Source organism: Dunckerocampus dactyliophorus, chromosome 1 (genome assembly GCF_027744805.1).
Source record: "Dunckerocampus dactyliophorus isolate RoL2022-P2 chromosome 1, RoL_Ddac_1.1, whole genome shotgun sequence".
NCBI classification, from domain to species: Eukaryota; Metazoa; Chordata; class Actinopteri; order Syngnathiformes; family Syngnathidae; genus Dunckerocampus; species Dunckerocampus dactyliophorus.
The window spans coordinates 51,581,706-51,598,702 of record NC_072819.1 but is presented as its reverse complement, the minus strand read 5'-3'; the positions used below and the strand labels follow the sequence as shown (position 1 = coordinate 51,598,702).

The window sequence follows — 16,997 nt, the reverse complement described above, 5'->3', positions numbered from 1 at the left end:
TTGTCATTGGCGCTTGGTTATGACGTCACGCGCATGGGGTCACGAACAGAGGCGATATTCTTGTGTTGCTAGTACAGTATATTATTTATATAGCTTCGAACTAGATTTGTTTTTTTTGTTTATAGTAATTTATACTTAAATGTCGTTATGGTGGTAATAATAATGCATCGGTATAATAAAATGTACGGAATTTGGAAAGGATGGAATCGACTTTGAACATTATTGTCAACAGTGAACATGATGACTGTGATATGGGGATTAAAAAAAAAACAACGTTCCCATACCGGGAGTCGAACCCGGGCCGCCTGGGTGAAAACCAGGAATCCTAACCGCTAGACCATATGGGACCACATATATCCAGGTAACACTTTCTTAATAGATACTGACTCCTGCGACAGTCATTCGCTGATATTCAATAGTATTAGCGACAGATAACTTTTATATTGAACTCCATTTACTTGCTAATGTCTATCCATGTAATAAGCGTAATAGGGCGCGGCCGTATGTTTGACAAGTTCAATGAACTACATTCAAACCGAACGTAATTGGTGGTGATGTCATCACCAGTGGACGGTGTTATTCTTGAAATGTGCGCAGCCCCTACCTCGATTTCTTCGCTTTAATCCTTACAATCACGCTGAGACTACAAATGTAAGTAAGAACTTCCAAATGGTCAATATTTAGGGTTACAAAACGCCTTTGGTCACGTATGCCGTTCAAGGAAGCATGAATTTGGATCGCTAGCCTCATTAGCAGTCAAACTTAATCTTTTCATATTCTTACAGGGCTGACTACTGGAAGTCACAACCGAGGAAATTTTGCCAATATTGCAAGTGTTGGATCGCGGACAATAAGCCAGTGAGTGAGCCGAATGTTGCCCAATGCAATGTCCATTTGATGATAATACGTCCTCATGTTGTGTTGCGTTGTAGAGCATAGAATTTCACGAGAGAGGGAAGAATCACAAAGAAAATGTGGCATCCAAAATCACCGAGGTATTATATCTTTCTGTATCATGTGTTTTTCATATGGAGCCAAATACTAACAGCTAAGAAAAACGTGTTGGTTTTGGCATCCGTCCCACTGGCATGGTGTGATAATTGCCAGACTGAAGAGCTGGACTTCATAGCCGGCCTCTTATTGGCTACCCCCAGCTGTCAATCATTACATACTGCATCCCTTTGCAGATCAAAAAGAAGAGTGTCCAGAAAGCCAAGCAAGATGAGCGTATGTCGAAACAGTTTGCGGCAATGGAGGAGGCTGCCCTGAAGGCGTATGAGGAAGACTTGAAGAGGATGGAAATGGAATCAGGTAACTGCGTGGCACTATCTGGAGAAAACCAAAAAACAGGCTGGCTGTCTGACTGATTGTAATCCTTTTTGTGTCAGCATCCAGCCCCTGTGTCCAACCCGCAATAAAACCTAAAGCACCACCTGTGGTAGTGTGTGAGCCGCCGCCGCATGCCAGAATACCGCAAAAGAAAAAAGAGAAGCCAAGAAAACCAAACGCAACACGGGCTTGGGTTGAAGGACGGACGGACGACGGACACACATACTATTACAACACAATCACTGGAGGCGAGGATAACCAGACAAGTACTTATTTAGCATTGATAACTGTGAGATCCATTAACTGGGCTGTATTCTGCTGCAGAGTCTCAGTGGCACCAGCCTGAAGGTTTCCAGAGTGGCTCAGAATTTGTGCAACCCGGGCAGAATGAGGTTATTTGTGTTGTTTTTGTGCTTTGAGTAATGCAGGTGTATGTCAATAATGTTTTTTATCTAGAAGGCTTCTGGCAGTGCCTGGACGGAAGGTGTCAGCCCTGAAGGATATTCATACTGGTACAACACAGAAACAGGAGGTTGTTATTATTTATGTTACGTGTTTTACCATCACAGATAGTGTTTGATCATCTCAAACCTCTCAAGAGTCCAGATGGGAAAAGCCAGTGGACTTACCTTCCGGGAAGGCCCCTGAATCCAACACCAGCAGGGAGGAAAAGCTTCAGGAGGAGCCAACAGGAGGAGACGAGGCTTCTGATGGGGCTCAGTCGTCCAGGGTAAGAACAATTCAAAGACAATTTATTTGCCTAACTGCTGTACTCAAACATCCTATTCCAGAAAAGGAAAGCAGAGGGTGAATCTTCAGAAAAGAAGGAAGAAGATAAAACGAGCAGTGAAATCCCTCAAGATGATGTTAAAGAGGAGAAAGAGCGGATCCAAAGCACAAGCACTGAACCTGAGGTGAAAACACAGGAAGAGATGGTAAAAGCCAAGAGGCCAAAGGCAGTCAACCCGTACGGGGCTTGGGAACGGATTCAGGAACGGAAGGACCCGTAGTACGTGAGCTACAGTATGCACACACACACTCATGATCAACATTTTAAAACCAGTTGGAAACTTGCAAGAATGTGCATTTTGCATGGTTGGATCTTAACAAGGTTCCAAGTTGAGCTTTAGAATTCCAAAAGCAGGAGAAATAAAAACTGGAGTAAGCAATTTATTGCAAACAATCATTCAAGTGAAATAGGCTGTTCATCAGCTAATCAAAAGTAGCTTAAAAAAACCTGAACCCCCCCCTAAAATAGCCCGAGCCACCTCAACAGCAGCTGCTCTACTCTGAGCTCCTCACCCTATCTCTTAGGGGGAGTCCAGCCACCCTCTGGAGGAAACTCATTTGCTGAGAAAGGACCTCATTCCCAACCCGGAGGGCGCCATCCACCCTTTTCCCACTGAGAACTATGGCCTCAGATGTGGAGGTGTTGAATGTCATCCCAGAAGCTTCACACTCAGCTGTCTGGAACTCATGTCCATTTGTGTAATTCCATTCCCAAATGTTCCCCATTGGATCTAGATGAGGGGAACACGCAGGATGGTCTAAAAGAGTGAGCTTATTGCTCTTTGTGAAGTGCAGCGTTGTCCTCTTGAAAAAGCCAGTCATCACCACACAGACGAGGGCCTTCAGCCATGAGGGATGCCTCCTGCTACATCTCCCCATAGCAGTCTGTCGTTTGACCCCCCTGCACAAGCTGAAGCTCCATTGAAGGAAAAGCACCCCAGATCAGATGCCGTGTGGAAAATATCTCATGTGGGATCTCCTCGTCATGCCAGTAACGTTGGAAGCCATCAGGACTGTCAAGGCTCCGTTATTTCTCAGAGAATCAAACTTTCAACGTCCCATGTTTGGTGCTCTTGCGCAAATTCCAAACAGGACATTTTGTGGCGCCAAAGGAGATGAGGCCTCTGAAGATGTTTCTTTGTTCTTAAAACGTTTCTCCTGCAGATGGCTTCTGATGGTTCAGACTGCAGTCTGCACCACTAACAACCTTCATTTGGGCCGAGGAATGTCCAGTGCTTTGATGGACAGTCAGTCAGATCCTCCAGCTCATTTTTTGGGGGTCTACCACTTGACTTTGTTGTTCCATGAGCCTCAGGATGTTTTGAAATGTCTTACTGTGTCGGACCGCAGCAGCATGGCACGCTGCGAGAGGCCTTGCTCGTGCAGCTCAACAATCAAAGAGAGAAAGCTTTTTTGCCTTTGCCATCAAGAGATCCTGACAGTGAACACCTGACAGAAAATCACATTGAATCCACGTTTGCCAACATGTTGTCTTTGAAAGGCTGTGGTTGTAAACCTTGGATGAACAGCCTACAGTACTTCAGTTTTCTTCCTCAAAACGTTTTGTGTCACTCCCATATCTTCTTTTAGCGTTCTGAAACTCCACTTGGAACCTCCTTAAGTTCCAACAGGGCAAACGTGTACGTCCTTGCAACTGGTCGTAGCATTTTGATCAGGAGCATAGGACAGGTTAAAGCAAGGTCGCTTAGTGGTGCTGTCTCCTCCACAGCGCCATCGTGGACCTACAGTTGCCCCTGGGAAAGGGAGAGGCAGAGCCTGCACCCATAGCGTTGCCACCGGAGCCCAAACCCAAGTTCACGGAGCGCATCATCACTTCGCTCGGAGTGGAAAGTGGACCTGCCTCTTTCAAAAAAAGCAAGACACAGAACGGCAAATCCAGAAGCTTCCGACAGAGAGATGACAGCGATTAACTGATTTTTCTTTCCTTTGTTTTTTTTGTTTGTTTGTTTAAGCGCAAGCTGTGACAACATGGCTTATAGGACACGTGTTCACTCCTTCACTCAGCAAGACGACACTGGTGTCATGCTGCATGTGACACCTTCTCCCAACATGCAGAGATCTTTTCCAGGCTCTTGTGTTCCATGTATAGGTTTATTATTGAGGTACCGTGTAGTGATGAGAAAATTAGTCTTATAATTGGATAATTGGTCTTTTCTCGATTAGTTGATTTAATCCTGATATTGGAAGGGAAAGCACATGACATGGTTTTATCTGACATGAACTGGAGCTGCATCCTGTAAAATGTTGCAGATTTGCAGCGGAAGTCATCATTGATTTGTGTAAGTCGCTGTTGATGTGCTACACTGCCGATGGGGGTGTCCTACAACAGAATGTCAAAACATTCCAACTGTCCCTTTAAGTGAATTGTGTATTGATGTCTAAAAGTCCTGTGGTGTCCAATCATCATGATTGTTATCACTGACATGAATGTTTTGTGACGCTAATTATCATCATCAACATTGGAGTTACCTTTTTACATGTTTTTTTTTTTAACGGCGTGGCGGTGATGGAAACACTGCAAGAAATCGGCACGTTTTGGGTGCACCTCAACTCAACTCAACAGAGAATGTGTCGTATGCTTTTTTGTTGATGGAATTTCCAGAATGATTTCCAAATCATCGTGTCACCAAGAAAAGCGTCAGGGAAACGTGTGCGTTTCATGTTTTATGTAAGAATAAATGACCGGCATCACAGAGGCTGCTGAAGCTGAACATGTTACACGTTTAAAAATAAAACACGTTTGCACAAAATCTACTGCTGCAATTTAGCAATTGTTTGTATCACTTACAACTATTATACCATGATATTATTGGATTTATAAAAGTGATGAAGATAAAACATGATATAAATAATAATCATAATAAATCATTTGCATTGTGACTTGTGCAGCTTGTGAATCAATCTGCAGACCTGGACAGGCCGTTGCCACCACTCTCCACCAGGTCCAGCACAGCCCCCGTTTCTGCGTGTTCAAGTACGTCCGTGATGAGCTCATCCAGCGCGTCCCCCCCTCGCATGAACTCCTGACATGGATTGAAACACGCTACATGTGACACGTGTCACACTTTGGAGCACACTGAGGAGCTGACCTTAATATCTCTGCCAACAAAGCCTGTCCGATGGTCTGTGATGCGATCCTGGCTGAAGTTGTATGTGCGGATCCTCTCCGACTGGGAGCGCGTGCCCACCTAGTGCCAGAGACGTGGAGTGAAGAGATGCCGTCTTCCTGACAAACAAGACATTTTCTGCAGGAGGTAACGTACCTGCTTCTTCCGCGCTGAACGCCTCTGCTCGGTCTCCTTACCCAGCATGCTCTGGTAGAGGCGGGCCTTCAGCAAGCGCATGGCTGTTTCTCTGTTTTGCAGCTGGGAGCGGGTCTGCTGACATTCCGCTGTCATACCTGAGAGGCAAACACCGGCGTTAAAACATCAGTGAGGAAGAATGAGAGCTTGGACGTCTTACCCGAGGGAAGGTGAACAACGCGCACAGCGCTGTCCGTCGTGTTGACGCTTTGGCCCCCCGCACCTCGAGATCGGAAGGTGTCAACACGCAGCTCCCTGGGATCGACGCTGACCTCCACCTGGAGAGCATGCAAGCTTTTAACCAAACGTGGTAATCAAGTGCAGCCCGGGGGCCATTTGTTTCTCTTTGCCCCCAGCACATTCTAAAAATAGAATTCAAGACGGCCCACGGTCGACTGAAAGCAGGTTAAGGGCCACGAGGAAAACATTTTTGAAAACCTACAAACAACAGTTAGCCTAGCGTGCTTATGTGTGCAATTAGTTACCAAATAATTGCCAAATTTTTTTTTTGTATTTTTATTTTATATTTTGCTGACTTACTCAATATTTTAACCTTATTTGGACACTGATAGTTACCAAAATGTGTTTTCTTTATTGTTTCTCAACCAAAATGGCAGTTTAAATGCTAGAACAGAATAACTTATCTGAATGTTTAAAAAATAAAAACAGAAAAAAGTCATTTCCTTTTTCTTTTTTTTTTTTTTAAATCTGCAAAGGAGGCCACACAAAACAGTACGTTATTTGGGTATTATTTGTGGAAAAATGGGTTATTTATTGTATTTTAATTGCATATTTCATTTATTTAGTAAATATTTTTATTTTACCTTTTATTCTTATTTTATTTGGAAATAGATAACTGCCTAAATCTTTTTTTTATTGTGAATTTTGTCTGTGAATCTGACTGCCATATGCACTATTCATGTATATTTTCGGAATGATTAAGATGTATTGCTGGGCATAAAGTACTTTAAGGCTGCAAAGGAGGCCATACAACATATTCTGTCATGGGGTGACTACGTGTGAAAAAAGGGTTATTGACTTGTTATTTGACCAAATCATTACGATTTTATTTTAGATGTTTTCAGGATATATATATAATTTGACGACAGAACGCGAGATGGACAGGCGGATTGATGCGGCGTCTGCAGTGATGTGGGCTCTTTATCGGTCCATTCTGGTCAAGAGGGAGCTGAGCCCAAAGGCAAAGCTCCCCCCATCTACATTCCTACCCTCACCTATAGTCATGAGGTTTGGGTGGTGACCCAAAGGACAAGATGGCGGGTACAAGCGGCCCAAATGAGTTTTCTCCATAGGGTGGCTGGGCTCTGTCATCCGGGAGAAACTCGGAGTAGAACTGCTGAAGCCAGATGAGATGGCTCGGGCATCTGGTCAGGACGCCTCCCTGGGGAGGTGAAGACCCAGGACACGCTGGAGAGACCAGGTCTCTCAACTTGTCTGGGAATGCCGCGGGATCTGGCAGGAGGAGCTGGACGAAGTGGCCGGGGAGAGGAAAGTCTGGGCTTCCCTGCTTAGGCTGCTGACCCCACGACCCGACCTCAGGTAGGCGGTAGAAGGTGAATGCATGGATTTTATTTATCTATGAAATATTTGTATTTGACATGTTATTTTTATTTTATGTGGACATTGGTAATGACCAAAATAACTTTGTTTCTGTTCGCTCCTTGACCAAAACGGTAGTTTCAATGCGAAAATAAAATTGTTGTCTGTGTTTAACAACAAAAAAAAAAGAATTAAAAAAAGAAAACTAAATGATGATTTTTTTTTGTTATTAAGATGTATTCCTGAACACAAAGATGTGTTATTTTTCTCAATGGCAAAGGTTTGGACAGCCCTGATGTTAAAGTTCAAGCTGGTACCTCAACAGGCTGAGGCAGGATGATGACGGTCATGGTTCCAGTGTGAATGCGCTGCATCCTGGAGGAGAGACCCACTTCGGGGATCCTCTGCACCCGGTGTGTTCCCCCTTCATGTTTCAGACGCCTGTACACGTCCTCCCCGGATATCAGCACAGCCGCATGATGCAAACCCCCTGAGAAGCACACAAAACAAAGTTTCAAGGGATAGTTGGGATGTTTGGACATGAAGCTGTATGACATCCCCAGCAGCAGTGGAGTGCATCAACAGTGACTTACCCCCCCCACTTGGTCCAACAAGTCCAGTTCTGGTCTGATTTCGGTGAGGAGGAACATAGTTCCGGTTAGTTGCTGGGGTCACTGAAGTAAAGAGTTTGGAATCTCAAAACAATATGCGTTCAAAAGAGTACAACAAAGTCAGACCTCTCAGTCGCTCTGCATTATTTCCTCTCCTCTCTCGCCTGTCCATTGCTGTGTTTTTGTTACATGCAAGACTCCCGTCGCAGCAGTCCCCATCCGTGCATGTAAACACTGTGGAACACACACAACCATGGACAGGCGAGAGCGCGTCGTGATACCAACGGACAGGATATAATTCCGAGCGACTGACAGGTTTGTGATGCACGTGTCACTCTTTTGAACGCATATTGTTTGGAGAAGCCACGCTTACTTTACTTTACTTCAAGGGATAGTTGGGATTTTTTGACATGAAGTGTAGTCGGCGTTATATCTATCCCCCGCCGTACCCCTGCGCACTGTCGCCTGTGCGTTCATGTGAATGTGACGAAGACGCTCGCATCTACTTCCGCAACAGAGCGCTGCGGCCATCTTGTTTATGTATGCATTCACATGAACGCACAGGCAACAGTGCGCAGGGGTACGGCGGGGGGGACGGATATAACGCCAAGCGTTTTCTGAGGTTTGAGTTTTTTGAGAAGCCATTTTTGTGACGCAAATGTATTAATCTTTTGAAGGCATATTGTTTTGAGAAGCCAAACTCTTTACTAAATTGTCCCCAGCAACTAAGCGGAACTACGTTCTTCATCACGGAAATCTGACCAGAACTGGAGTTAGGAGACCAAGTGGGAAGGGGGGGTAAGTCTCTGTTATTGGACTACAATGCTGATGTGGATGTAATACAACGTCATGTAAAAAAAAAACAACAACTATCCCTTTAAGAGACCCCAGCAGCTAACTGGAAATACGTTCCTCCTCACCGAACTCCGCTCACGGAACAAAGTGGGGGGGGGGGTAAGTCACTGCTGACGGGGATGTCATACAAATTCAACTATCCCTTTCAAGCTGTCATGTATCCTAACAAGTAAAAGCCTAAGACATAAAACATACCATACTCAGCAGGTGTGTAGTTCAACGTCTCAAAATCCCACTTCTTGTGAGCGGCAAAACCCCGATACATCTCCAACATCTCTCGGGTGAACTGCTGACATATATCACCTGACAACAAACATTAATGAAAATAAACCTCAAATATATATGAGCGTTTACGCTAAGTAAAATCCCCAAACCTCCTGTTGTTCGTCCTGAGACCACCTCCAGTAGGACATTAGTCGAGTCCATAGGGTCAGTCGGCACGAGCGCGTTCATCAACTGGAGAGAAAATAAGCCTCCAGGAGTGAACGTTCATATTAAATACAGCTTTTATTGGATAATGTATCAGCTTGAGTAGTCCCACCTCTTTTCTCAAGTCTGAAATCCTGTGGGAGATAAGAGCCTCTTCTTCTTTCAGCAGCTGGATGAACTGCTCTTCACCTTGGGGGGTTGCTGAAATTCAAGTCAGGAGAATCCAATTAAGTCCAATTTGTGCTGATTTAGATGGAATGCGTTTCCCCAGCGGCGGAGCCAGACATGTTTCACTGGGGTGGCCAAGGTGAGACCACTACTCACATGGGGGTGGCAATAACTTTGATACCTGAAATGTCTAGATGGCCAGGGGGTGTAAAAGCAGCCTGGTTGGCATTGCCAGCAGGAAGTCCAGCCTGTTTCCAGTGAACGTTGGCCCCCACCAAGGCTGCCCTTTGTCACCCGTTCTGTTCATCACTTTCATGGACACAATTTATAGATGCAGCCAAGGCGTCGAGGGAGTCCAGTTCGGGGGCCTTAGGATCTGGTCTGCTATTTGCAGACGATGTGGTCCTGATGGCCTCATGGGGCTGTGACCTTCAGCGTTTACTGGGGGGGTTTGCATCTGAGTGTGAAGATTCTGGGATGAGACTCAGCACCTCCAAATCCGAGGCCATGGTTCTCAGTGGGAAAAGGGTGGGTGGGAATGAGGTGCTGCCCCAGGTGGAGGAGTTCAAGTATCTCAGGGTCTTGTTCACAAGTCAGGGAAGGTTGGAGCGTGAGGTCGACAGGCGTATTGGCGCAGCGTCTGCAGTAATGCGGTCACCGTACCGGACCGTCGTGGTGAAGAGAGAGCTGAGCCAGAAGGCAAATACAAGCCTTCATACAAGCAAATACAAGTGGCTGAAATGAGTTTCCTCCGTAGGGTGGCTGGACTCACCCTAAGAGATAGGGTGAGGAGCTTGGGCATCCGGGAAGGGCTCGGAGTAGAGCCGCCGCTGCTTCACATGGAGCTGGAAGAGGTGGCCGGGAAGTCTGAGCTTCCCTACTCAGACAGCTGCCCCCGCGACCCGGACCCAGATAAGCGGAGGAAAATGGATGGATGGCCAATGGGGAGGGACCCGACCAGAATGAGCCACCCCCGGCCACTGCTTGGAGCGTCTATTAGATCAATTAATAACTGAACAGTGTGCCGAGGACATGTTTTCAATGCATAGTTTCTGGATTCTTCTCCCAATCGCACAGGGAGGAGGAGAAGTGCTGGAGGAGGAGGGTGTTGGCACACCAATTCCGCCCACTCTTACTGTATTTAAGGCCTAGGCTACCAGCACTTGTTAGTTCGCTGACGAAGCTCTTCGGATGAGGAGCGAAACGTCCGACACCTTCTTCACAGAAGTACAGATGACGTCTCAAGAAGCCTTTCCCTCGTTGGACAACTCCTGTATGACTGAGAGCCTACACAGACGCATTGCTACCAACTTTGGGAGAGACATCCTTCTGCTGGTACGTATCTTAGAAAAGGCCACTCTTAAATTAGCAGATTTAAGGAACCACCTTAGATTCAATCTTAGATGCAGGCAGAGTAGGTTAATCCCCAAATGCATGAGGCAAGCGTCCCTTGAGCAAGGACACTTGGCAAGAAAAATGCAACTAAACTACATCAGAAAAATACAGAATTTGAGAATTAGGAGACTTAACATAGAGATAAGAAATAAACAGTTTTTGTAGGCAGTAAAGAGCCTACACAGATGCTATGTACACTCCTTGGTTTACATGCCCTCTCGTGCTGCTACAGAGAGCTTCCAATATTTACAGATTTATGACTGAAGTCAAAGTCAACATAATGAGAAAACTCGACCGAAGTCATCATGGAAACTTACATGGAAAGTTCATGCAAAACACGCTTTTTAGACAGCTCCAAGGAAAGTTGTGTGCTGCAGTGAAATGCGTCCGAGTGGAAACGGCGGTTAGGGTGAACTACTGTTCTGCACCACAAAGCCGCGTTTGTCAAAACTGTCCCCCAGTCGTGGGGGTGGACGGAGAGTGACCACGGCCACCCCTTGCCACCTCCTAGCTCCGCCACTGCATTTCTCAAAACAATTACTTACAATGTAAAAGGGCCTGAACTTCCACAAGGTCTTTCAGAGCTTGTTCAACACTGTAAAAGAGATTTGCCAAGGGCAGCAGCTGGCTGTACTTCTTCATCATCACTTTCCTGTCGGCTTCGTTCAGGTTTGCACGTTGTAACTTCTGCTGGAGACGTCTGTGCTCCTCCATAAGTTGTTGAATATACTTCTGAACGGAACCGTTGTTGTACAAGTCACCCGCATAACTACTGCGACAAAGGCGCCTTGACGCCAAAGCAACACTGCGTTGCACCACTAACATATTAGCATGATTTGAACTAGTATGTCCTGAGATTGCCCTCCACCGTCCTCTTTTCAGGTTGTATACTTCGCGGTGAGTGACGGAACACAAGCGGGACCAACTGCGAAAAAACATTTGAGAACTCACTTGTTTACATGAAAACGACGAATATAAAATGGTATAATAAGTGATACTGTAGTGCCATGCAACAACATTAACTCGAAACCCGGAAGTAGTTTGGGAAATGGCGTAAGGGCGCTAGCGACTTTGGGCTTGTTTTTTGGAAAGTAGTTTGCAAATTTCCAAGTTCCCTGTTGTTTTAGTTGGCATTTTTTGTAAAGTCGCCTACGAACCCCCAACTTCCTTGTCGAGCCAGTCTCTTGGTTCTTTCGCGAGACAATTGCAACACTGGTTGGCCGCAGAGAATTCTGGGAGTATGAGTTTTAATTTAAGATATGACAAGCTAATGGCCATTCTGTCGCTATAATCATTTTAGTTCGGTTATGTAAATGGTCACTAAAACGTTATCCTATCCGACGGTGTTAAAATGGCAGCTTGTACAAATGGTAATGTTATTAATAACTAAATAATAATTTGGAAAATGTAATAGTTTAATTATTTAAAAAAACGACATTATTCGATGCTGACCTCGTTAGTTAGCTTTAACATTTCAACTTTTGGTAATTGTATGGACGTTAAACCCACATTTGATGATGTGGCCATTGTGTGTGCTAACAAATAAGTCGATAGGTTGTTGTTATGTCATCTTCAGAAGGCCACAACCAATTATCATTAACCCAAGCCCTGGAAAGCATTAGCCAACATGGCTACACTCAGACGGAAGCGCTTCAAGAGAAGCAGATGACTCTCAGCTCCCTTCAGGTTCACCGTTTAATCATTTATAAAAAAAACACTTTATTTTCATCACTATCTGTGTTCATCAAATATCAGTGGTCACAATTAAAGGAAGAACGGTGGATGCCTTTACCAGGTGACACTGGCAGATTTGCAGAAGACAGGTGATGAGGCAGAGAAGAAGCTGAGATGTAAATCCACAGAGCTCCTCTTCCTTGAGGGTGAGATGATGCATTTGAAGAGGCAGATGCAGGCCCGACATGACCAGTGTGCTTCCATCAGAGCGGACAACACAAAACTCCTCGAGCAAATAAGCGAGGCCGAAGAGAAGGCCTGCACGGCACAGACACGGTTTGAAATTTATCGAAGAAAGATGAATGACTACAGACAGGCGGTTTTGCATGCGTCTGGCTGGACTTTGGCTTGCAAGGAGCTGGAGGAGAAGCGGGCGCTGTTTCAGAGCCTGAGGAAGGCCAAGGAGGAGCTGAAGGAGGATTTAAAGAATTCTCAGGGAAATACAGCCCGGACGGCAAAGGTGCATTTTAAGATAGGGGATCCAAGTTTACTTCCACATGGCGTATAGTTGCTGATATTTTGTCTACAGAGAGAGGTTGATGCTCTGACAGAGGAGATTGCTGCCATGAGGAAAACTATAGCTGAGAGGAGAGAAAATCTGCAAAAAGAGTTGGAAAGCCATGCACAGATAAAGAAAGACATTGAGGTATGACAAAATCATGACAGAATAATCATCCATTCATCCATTTTCTATGCCGCTTTGCTGGACCCTCTCCCAGCTGACTTCGGGCGACAGGCGGGGTACACTGAAAGAATAATCAATGTTTTATCAGATTCAAAACAAGCGCTTTGCAGCCATGGTCAAGTGCCTCCATCGCCAGCTGAGCAAGGCGCAGGCTCTCCACAGGTAAAGACTCATCCAATGCAGACACTTTCCAGAATCTTTCCTCCCTTGTCTCTGGCTTATGCAGGCAGATGTCCAGTGACGTCTACCGCATGGAGAGACAGATAGCTGAGCTGAAAATGAAGCTGGGATCATCGAGTGATTCGGTGGTTAGTGATAAATAGATATAGCTGCAGGATATTGAGGAGTGGAAATGAGCGTTCAGTCTGGTTTGCGTGAAGAGGTTGTTGGTGCAACTAATCAGCAGAGGGCAGCAGTCTCAAATGTATGAACTTGATAACGTGACACATTCATTATGCATGTTCGTAAATAAAGGTTTTCACATCATTGCATCATTTAGTTGCTTGAATTGGCAGTAGCAGGCGTATATTGTCCAGACATACAGTATGTGTATACATGATATACGGTATATACGGCATAAATACATATACACTGTAGATGAAAGACAGCATCCGCATGCTCTTCGGTGCCTTTGTTGGGGTGCATCAGCCAGCCCCGTCCACAGCAGCCAGAACAAAAGCTCCAACTGTCGATATGTTTTGGTACACGCTGTTCCAGCTTCCGCCTCATTGGCTCGCCCGATGGAGGGCGGGATGACAGTTCCACTGTGGGCTAACCAGGGTGACACTTGGCCACTTCAACCATATCTCAAAACTAATTCACAAGCAGTACTACCGCTAGTTTGGGGGCACTTTTCCACATAGAGTGTCCTGTCAAAAAGACTTTTGTGGGATCTGAAAGGACAAGATGGTGGGTACAAGCAACAGAAACAAGGTTTCTCCATAGGGCGGCTGGTCTCTCCCTCAGATACAAGGTGAGAAACACCAATCTGAGAGAAACTCAGAGGACAGTGGTGTGAAAAAGTGTTTGCCCCCTTCCTGATTTTTGATTTGTTTTTTTTTTTGCATGTTTGTCCCACTGAAATGTTTCAGATCATCCAACAAATGTAAATATTAGTCAATGACAACACAACTCAACACAAAATGCAGTTTTTAAATGAAACGAAAAAGTGATTCCTCCCCACCTGTTAGAACATAACATAAGTGAGATGAATTGAGCTCTATCAGTGTGAAAAACGTTATAAAACCATTTCTAAAGCTTTGGGACTCTAGCCAACTACAATGAGAGCCATTATCTACAAATGGCCCAAATTTTGCCAGAAATACGTATCCTGATGATCCCAAGACTTCGGAAAAATATTCTGTGGTCTGACAAGACAAAAGTTTAACTTTTTGGAAGGTGTGTGTGTCCCATTACATCTGGCATAAAAGTTGTAAATGCCGTAACAGTAAAATGTGGTGGTGGGAGTGTGATGGTCTTCAGGACCTGGAAGACTTGATAAATGGAAGCATGAATTCTGCTGAAGGAGAATGTCCGGCCATCTGTTGGTGACCTCAAGCTGAAAGCAACTTGGGTTCTGCAGCAGGACAATGATCCAAAACACACCAGCAAGTCCACCTCTGAATGGATGTAGACTTTGGAATGGTCTAGTCCAAGTCCTGACCTGAATCCTATTGAGATGCTGTGGCATGACTTTAAAAAGCCTCCAATGTGGCTGAATGACAACAATTCTGCTATATTCCTCCCCAGCGCTGGAAGAGACTCATTGCAAGTTATCACAAACGCTTGATTGCAGTTGTTGCTGCTAAGGGGGGCCCAACCACTTATTAGCTTTAGGGGGCCATCACTTTTTCACACAGGGACATGTAGCTTTGGATGTTTTTCACCCTTAATAATAAAAAGTTTAATTTAAAAACCGAGGAAAAGGCTTCTTGAGACGTCATCTGTACTTCTGTGTAGAAGGTGTCGGACGTTTAATTTAAAAAGTGGATCAAGTGTTGAGTTGTGTTGTCATTGACTACTATTTATATTTGTTTGATGATCTGAAACATTGAAGTGGGACAAACATGCATAAAAATATGAAATCAGGAAGGGGGCCAACACTTTTTCACACCACTGCTGCTCCGTATTGAGAGGAGCCAGATGAGGTGGCACTGGCATCTGGTCAGGACGCCTCCCTGGGGAGGTGTTCAGGGCACATCTGACCGGTAGGAGGTGTCGGGGAAGACCCAGGGCGCATTGGAGAGACTGTCTGTCTCAGCCCGGCTTGGGCTGCTGCCCCCGGTGACCCGATGGCACCCGATGGATGGATGGGATAGATAAAGTTGTCGTAAAATCTTTGTTCGGTCCAAATAAAATACAGTGGAATTTCAGTTTTGGTCATTAGATAGATAGATACTTTATCTCCAATAGAAATTAAATAATTTGTTCCAAAAGGTCAGACGAAAACCGAGGCAGTTTTTCCCACAGGAAGAGAAGACACCCCAAACAATACATTTTATAGAGAATAATTCTAGTTTTACATGCTGAAAAGAATGCAAAATAATTATAAATTACAATTGGATGGAACTTACTGTTAATGCGGGACTTCTTGTATATCCTGGTGAGATGGAATTTCACTAATTCAATTAAATTGTTTCTCACTTCCTTTATCAAACTACTGGCATGCAAAACTTTGTTTGGCCCCATGGCGGGTTACTTAGCAGCCGTTGTCAATAAAAATTCCACGGAAAGTGAGTCAGCAAGACGTAGGGGGTTTTGTTTGGGGACTGGAATGATACAGTCCTGGACAAATGGATTACTTTGCTACTTGCAATATTGTACAAAAACCAAGGTAATGAATTTGCAATGAAAGCTGCTGGTCAACGAGGGGAAGCTCATTTTTTTCCAGCCTACATCATAAATGTTATTCATTTATTTATATGTAAATCCTAGTATCTGCCATGATGTTCAGCTCGCTAGCAGGTGGAGCTGCTGCACGAGGCTACTGTGTGACCGGCTGTAAGTATGAGTGATCGTGACGGGGGGGGGGGAGAGAAACCGCAGAGTGACAGAAGACAGTCGCCAAACACAACGCTAGTCGTTTTTAACAATGACAAAGTCACTGTGGATCGGTAAAGTCTCCGGGTGAGTTCAGAACAATAGAATGAAACACTTGGAAAATGCTCCGGTGGAGGTTTATACTTCAAAGATAGCTGATTCGCTCATTTCACTGTCAATCAAAAAGGAATTCCGCCTCAGACAGATTATCCAATCATTTTACAGAAACCGAGCGTCCGGGCCGGCCCACTGCCTCATCGACCCAATAGCCGCTGAGAGTCCAATGGGCGGGACAAAGCACACATTTATCCAATGACCGTCCAGTTTCCGACAGTGGAACAACCCACTCTACACTTCCCTGAATGAGAAGGAAGTCGTGTCAGGTACTTGTGATAAGTAGCTGATTCTGAACAAAAGATTTATTATTCTACCGCATATTTAGTCAATGAAATGTACACACAGCAGTACATATTTCAACACATTTTGGGGGCTTCCATTGCAGTCTTAGAGCAGTCGCCACTGGAACACATGTACATGTCCATCACACGTGCACACACAGTACACAGAGCAATCCTCGAGAAGCGACCAACAATTTGAAGTTGGCGCCCTCCGTGGCAGACGTCTCTGTCTCACTCTCCCGTTTTTTTCTATTTTTTCCTATTTTATTGTTCATTTTGGACATTCAACGCACTCACGCAGTACATTACAACAGAGAGACACTCTGGAACATCGGCAGGGTTCACCATGAACTTTCATTCAGCCTCACAGACTTTGGCTTTCTTCTGCGTCGGGAGAACGCAGCAGCCTGCGGGCCTGGTGAGCTGAATACCCGGCGAGCAAAGCATCCGAGTTGGAAACAAGGCAAGAGAGGCGGCCTGCATGCTAGGCTAAAAGCTAGAGCGAGTAGGCCACCGCTAGCCTGCTGCTAGCCAACGTCCGCTCTCTTGAAAACAAGATGGACGAACTAAGAGCAAGGATTACAGCTCATTGTGAGATCAGGGAATGCTGTGTGCTCACCTTCACAGAAACCTGGCTGACGGAGGATATACCGGACTCGGCGATCCAGTTGGAAACATTTGC

General features: G+C 45.2%; 3 protein-coding genes and 1 non-coding gene across 6 annotated transcripts; 2 read left to right on the top strand and 2 right to left on the bottom strand.

The window, feature by feature from the left end:
* Positions 1–275: 275 nt before the first annotated feature.
* trnae-uuc (transfer RNA glutamic acid (anticodon UUC)) lies at positions 276–347 on the bottom strand. Its single transcript has one exon. It is a non-coding gene; the product is annotated as a tRNA-Glu (tRNA).
* A 200-nt stretch (positions 348–547) lies between these two features.
* On the top strand, positions 548–6,187 carry wbp4 (WW domain binding protein 4). The gene is made up of 11 exons (XM_054791537.1): positions 548–651; positions 786–858; positions 933–995; positions 1,188–1,311; positions 1,389–1,577; positions 1,654–1,721; positions 1,786–1,861; positions 1,929–2,059; positions 2,121–2,338; positions 3,848–5,393; positions 5,505–6,187. Coding segments are annotated over exons 1-10 (1,146 nt in total). The 5' UTR covers positions 548–649; the 3' UTR covers positions 4,050–5,393; positions 5,505–6,187.
* mtrf1 (mitochondrial translational release factor 1) lies at positions 4,789–13,237 on the bottom strand. 3 transcript variants are annotated; one of them, XM_054791508.1, is made up of 9 exons: positions 11,005–13,237; positions 9,009–9,097; positions 8,842–8,923; positions 8,663–8,770; positions 7,319–7,491; positions 5,602–5,719; positions 5,403–5,539; positions 5,229–5,327; positions 4,789–5,162 (listed from the first exon to the last, which is right to left on the bottom strand). In XM_054791508.1, exons 1-9 carry the CDS (start codon positions 11,396–11,398, stop codon positions 5,037–5,039), a joined length of 1,326 nt encoding a protein of 441 aa, XP_054647483.1. In that variant the 5' UTR covers positions 11,399–13,237; the 3' UTR covers positions 4,789–5,036. The 3 variants fall into 3 exon arrangements, with proteins under 3 accessions (XP_054647483.1, XP_054647493.1, XP_054647500.1); XM_054791518.1 differs by lacking the exon at positions 11,005–13,237 and adding an exon at positions 10,777–10,997; XM_054791525.1 differs by lacking the exon at positions 11,005–13,237 and adding an exon at positions 9,246–10,757.
* On the top strand, positions 10,911–13,340 carry LOC129189647 (uncharacterized). The gene is made up of 6 exons (XM_054791549.1): positions 10,911–11,829; positions 12,036–12,145; positions 12,255–12,653; positions 12,723–12,839; positions 12,967–13,040; positions 13,105–13,340. The coding sequence occupies exons 1-6, from the start codon at positions 11,811–11,813 to the stop codon at positions 13,199–13,201; spliced, it is 816 nt and encodes a 271-aa protein (XP_054647524.1). The 5' UTR covers positions 10,911–11,810; the 3' UTR covers positions 13,202–13,340.
* The last annotated feature ends 3,657 nt before the right edge of the window (positions 13,341–16,997 follow it).

Excerpts from the sequence above, each read along its gene's own strand:
- LOC129189647 (XM_054791549.1), top strand. Across the intron at positions 12,654-12,722 it reads ATACAGCCCGGACGGCAAAG|AGAGAGGTTGATGCTCTGAC; the intron begins GTGCATTTTAAG and ends TTTTGTCTACAG. Across the intron at positions 13,041-13,104 it reads AAGGCGCAGGCTCTCCACAG|GCAGATGTCCAGTGACGTCT; the intron begins GTAAAGACTCAT and ends TGGCTTATGCAG.
- mtrf1 (XM_054791508.1), bottom strand. The coding sequence starts at position 11,398 with ATGTTTTTTCGCAGTTGGTCCCGCTTGTGTTCCGTCACTCACCGCGAA. Across the intron at positions 9,098-11,004 it reads AGTTCAGGCCCTTTTACATT|CAACCCCCCAAGGTGAAGAG; the intron begins GTAAGTAATTGT and ends CTTGAATTTCAG. Across the intron at positions 5,540-5,601 it reads CGTTGTTCACCTTCCCTCGG|GTATGACAGCGGAATGTCAG; the intron begins GTAAGACGTCCA and ends TTTGCCTCTCAG.
- wbp4 (XM_054791537.1), top strand. Across the intron at positions 1,578-1,653 it reads TTACAACACAATCACTGGAG|AGTCTCAGTGGCACCAGCCT; the intron begins GCGAGGATAACC and ends ATTCTGCTGCAG. Across the intron at positions 1,862-1,928 it reads GTACAACACAGAAACAGGAG|AGTCCAGATGGGAAAAGCCA; the intron begins GTTGTTATTATT and ends AAACCTCTCAAG.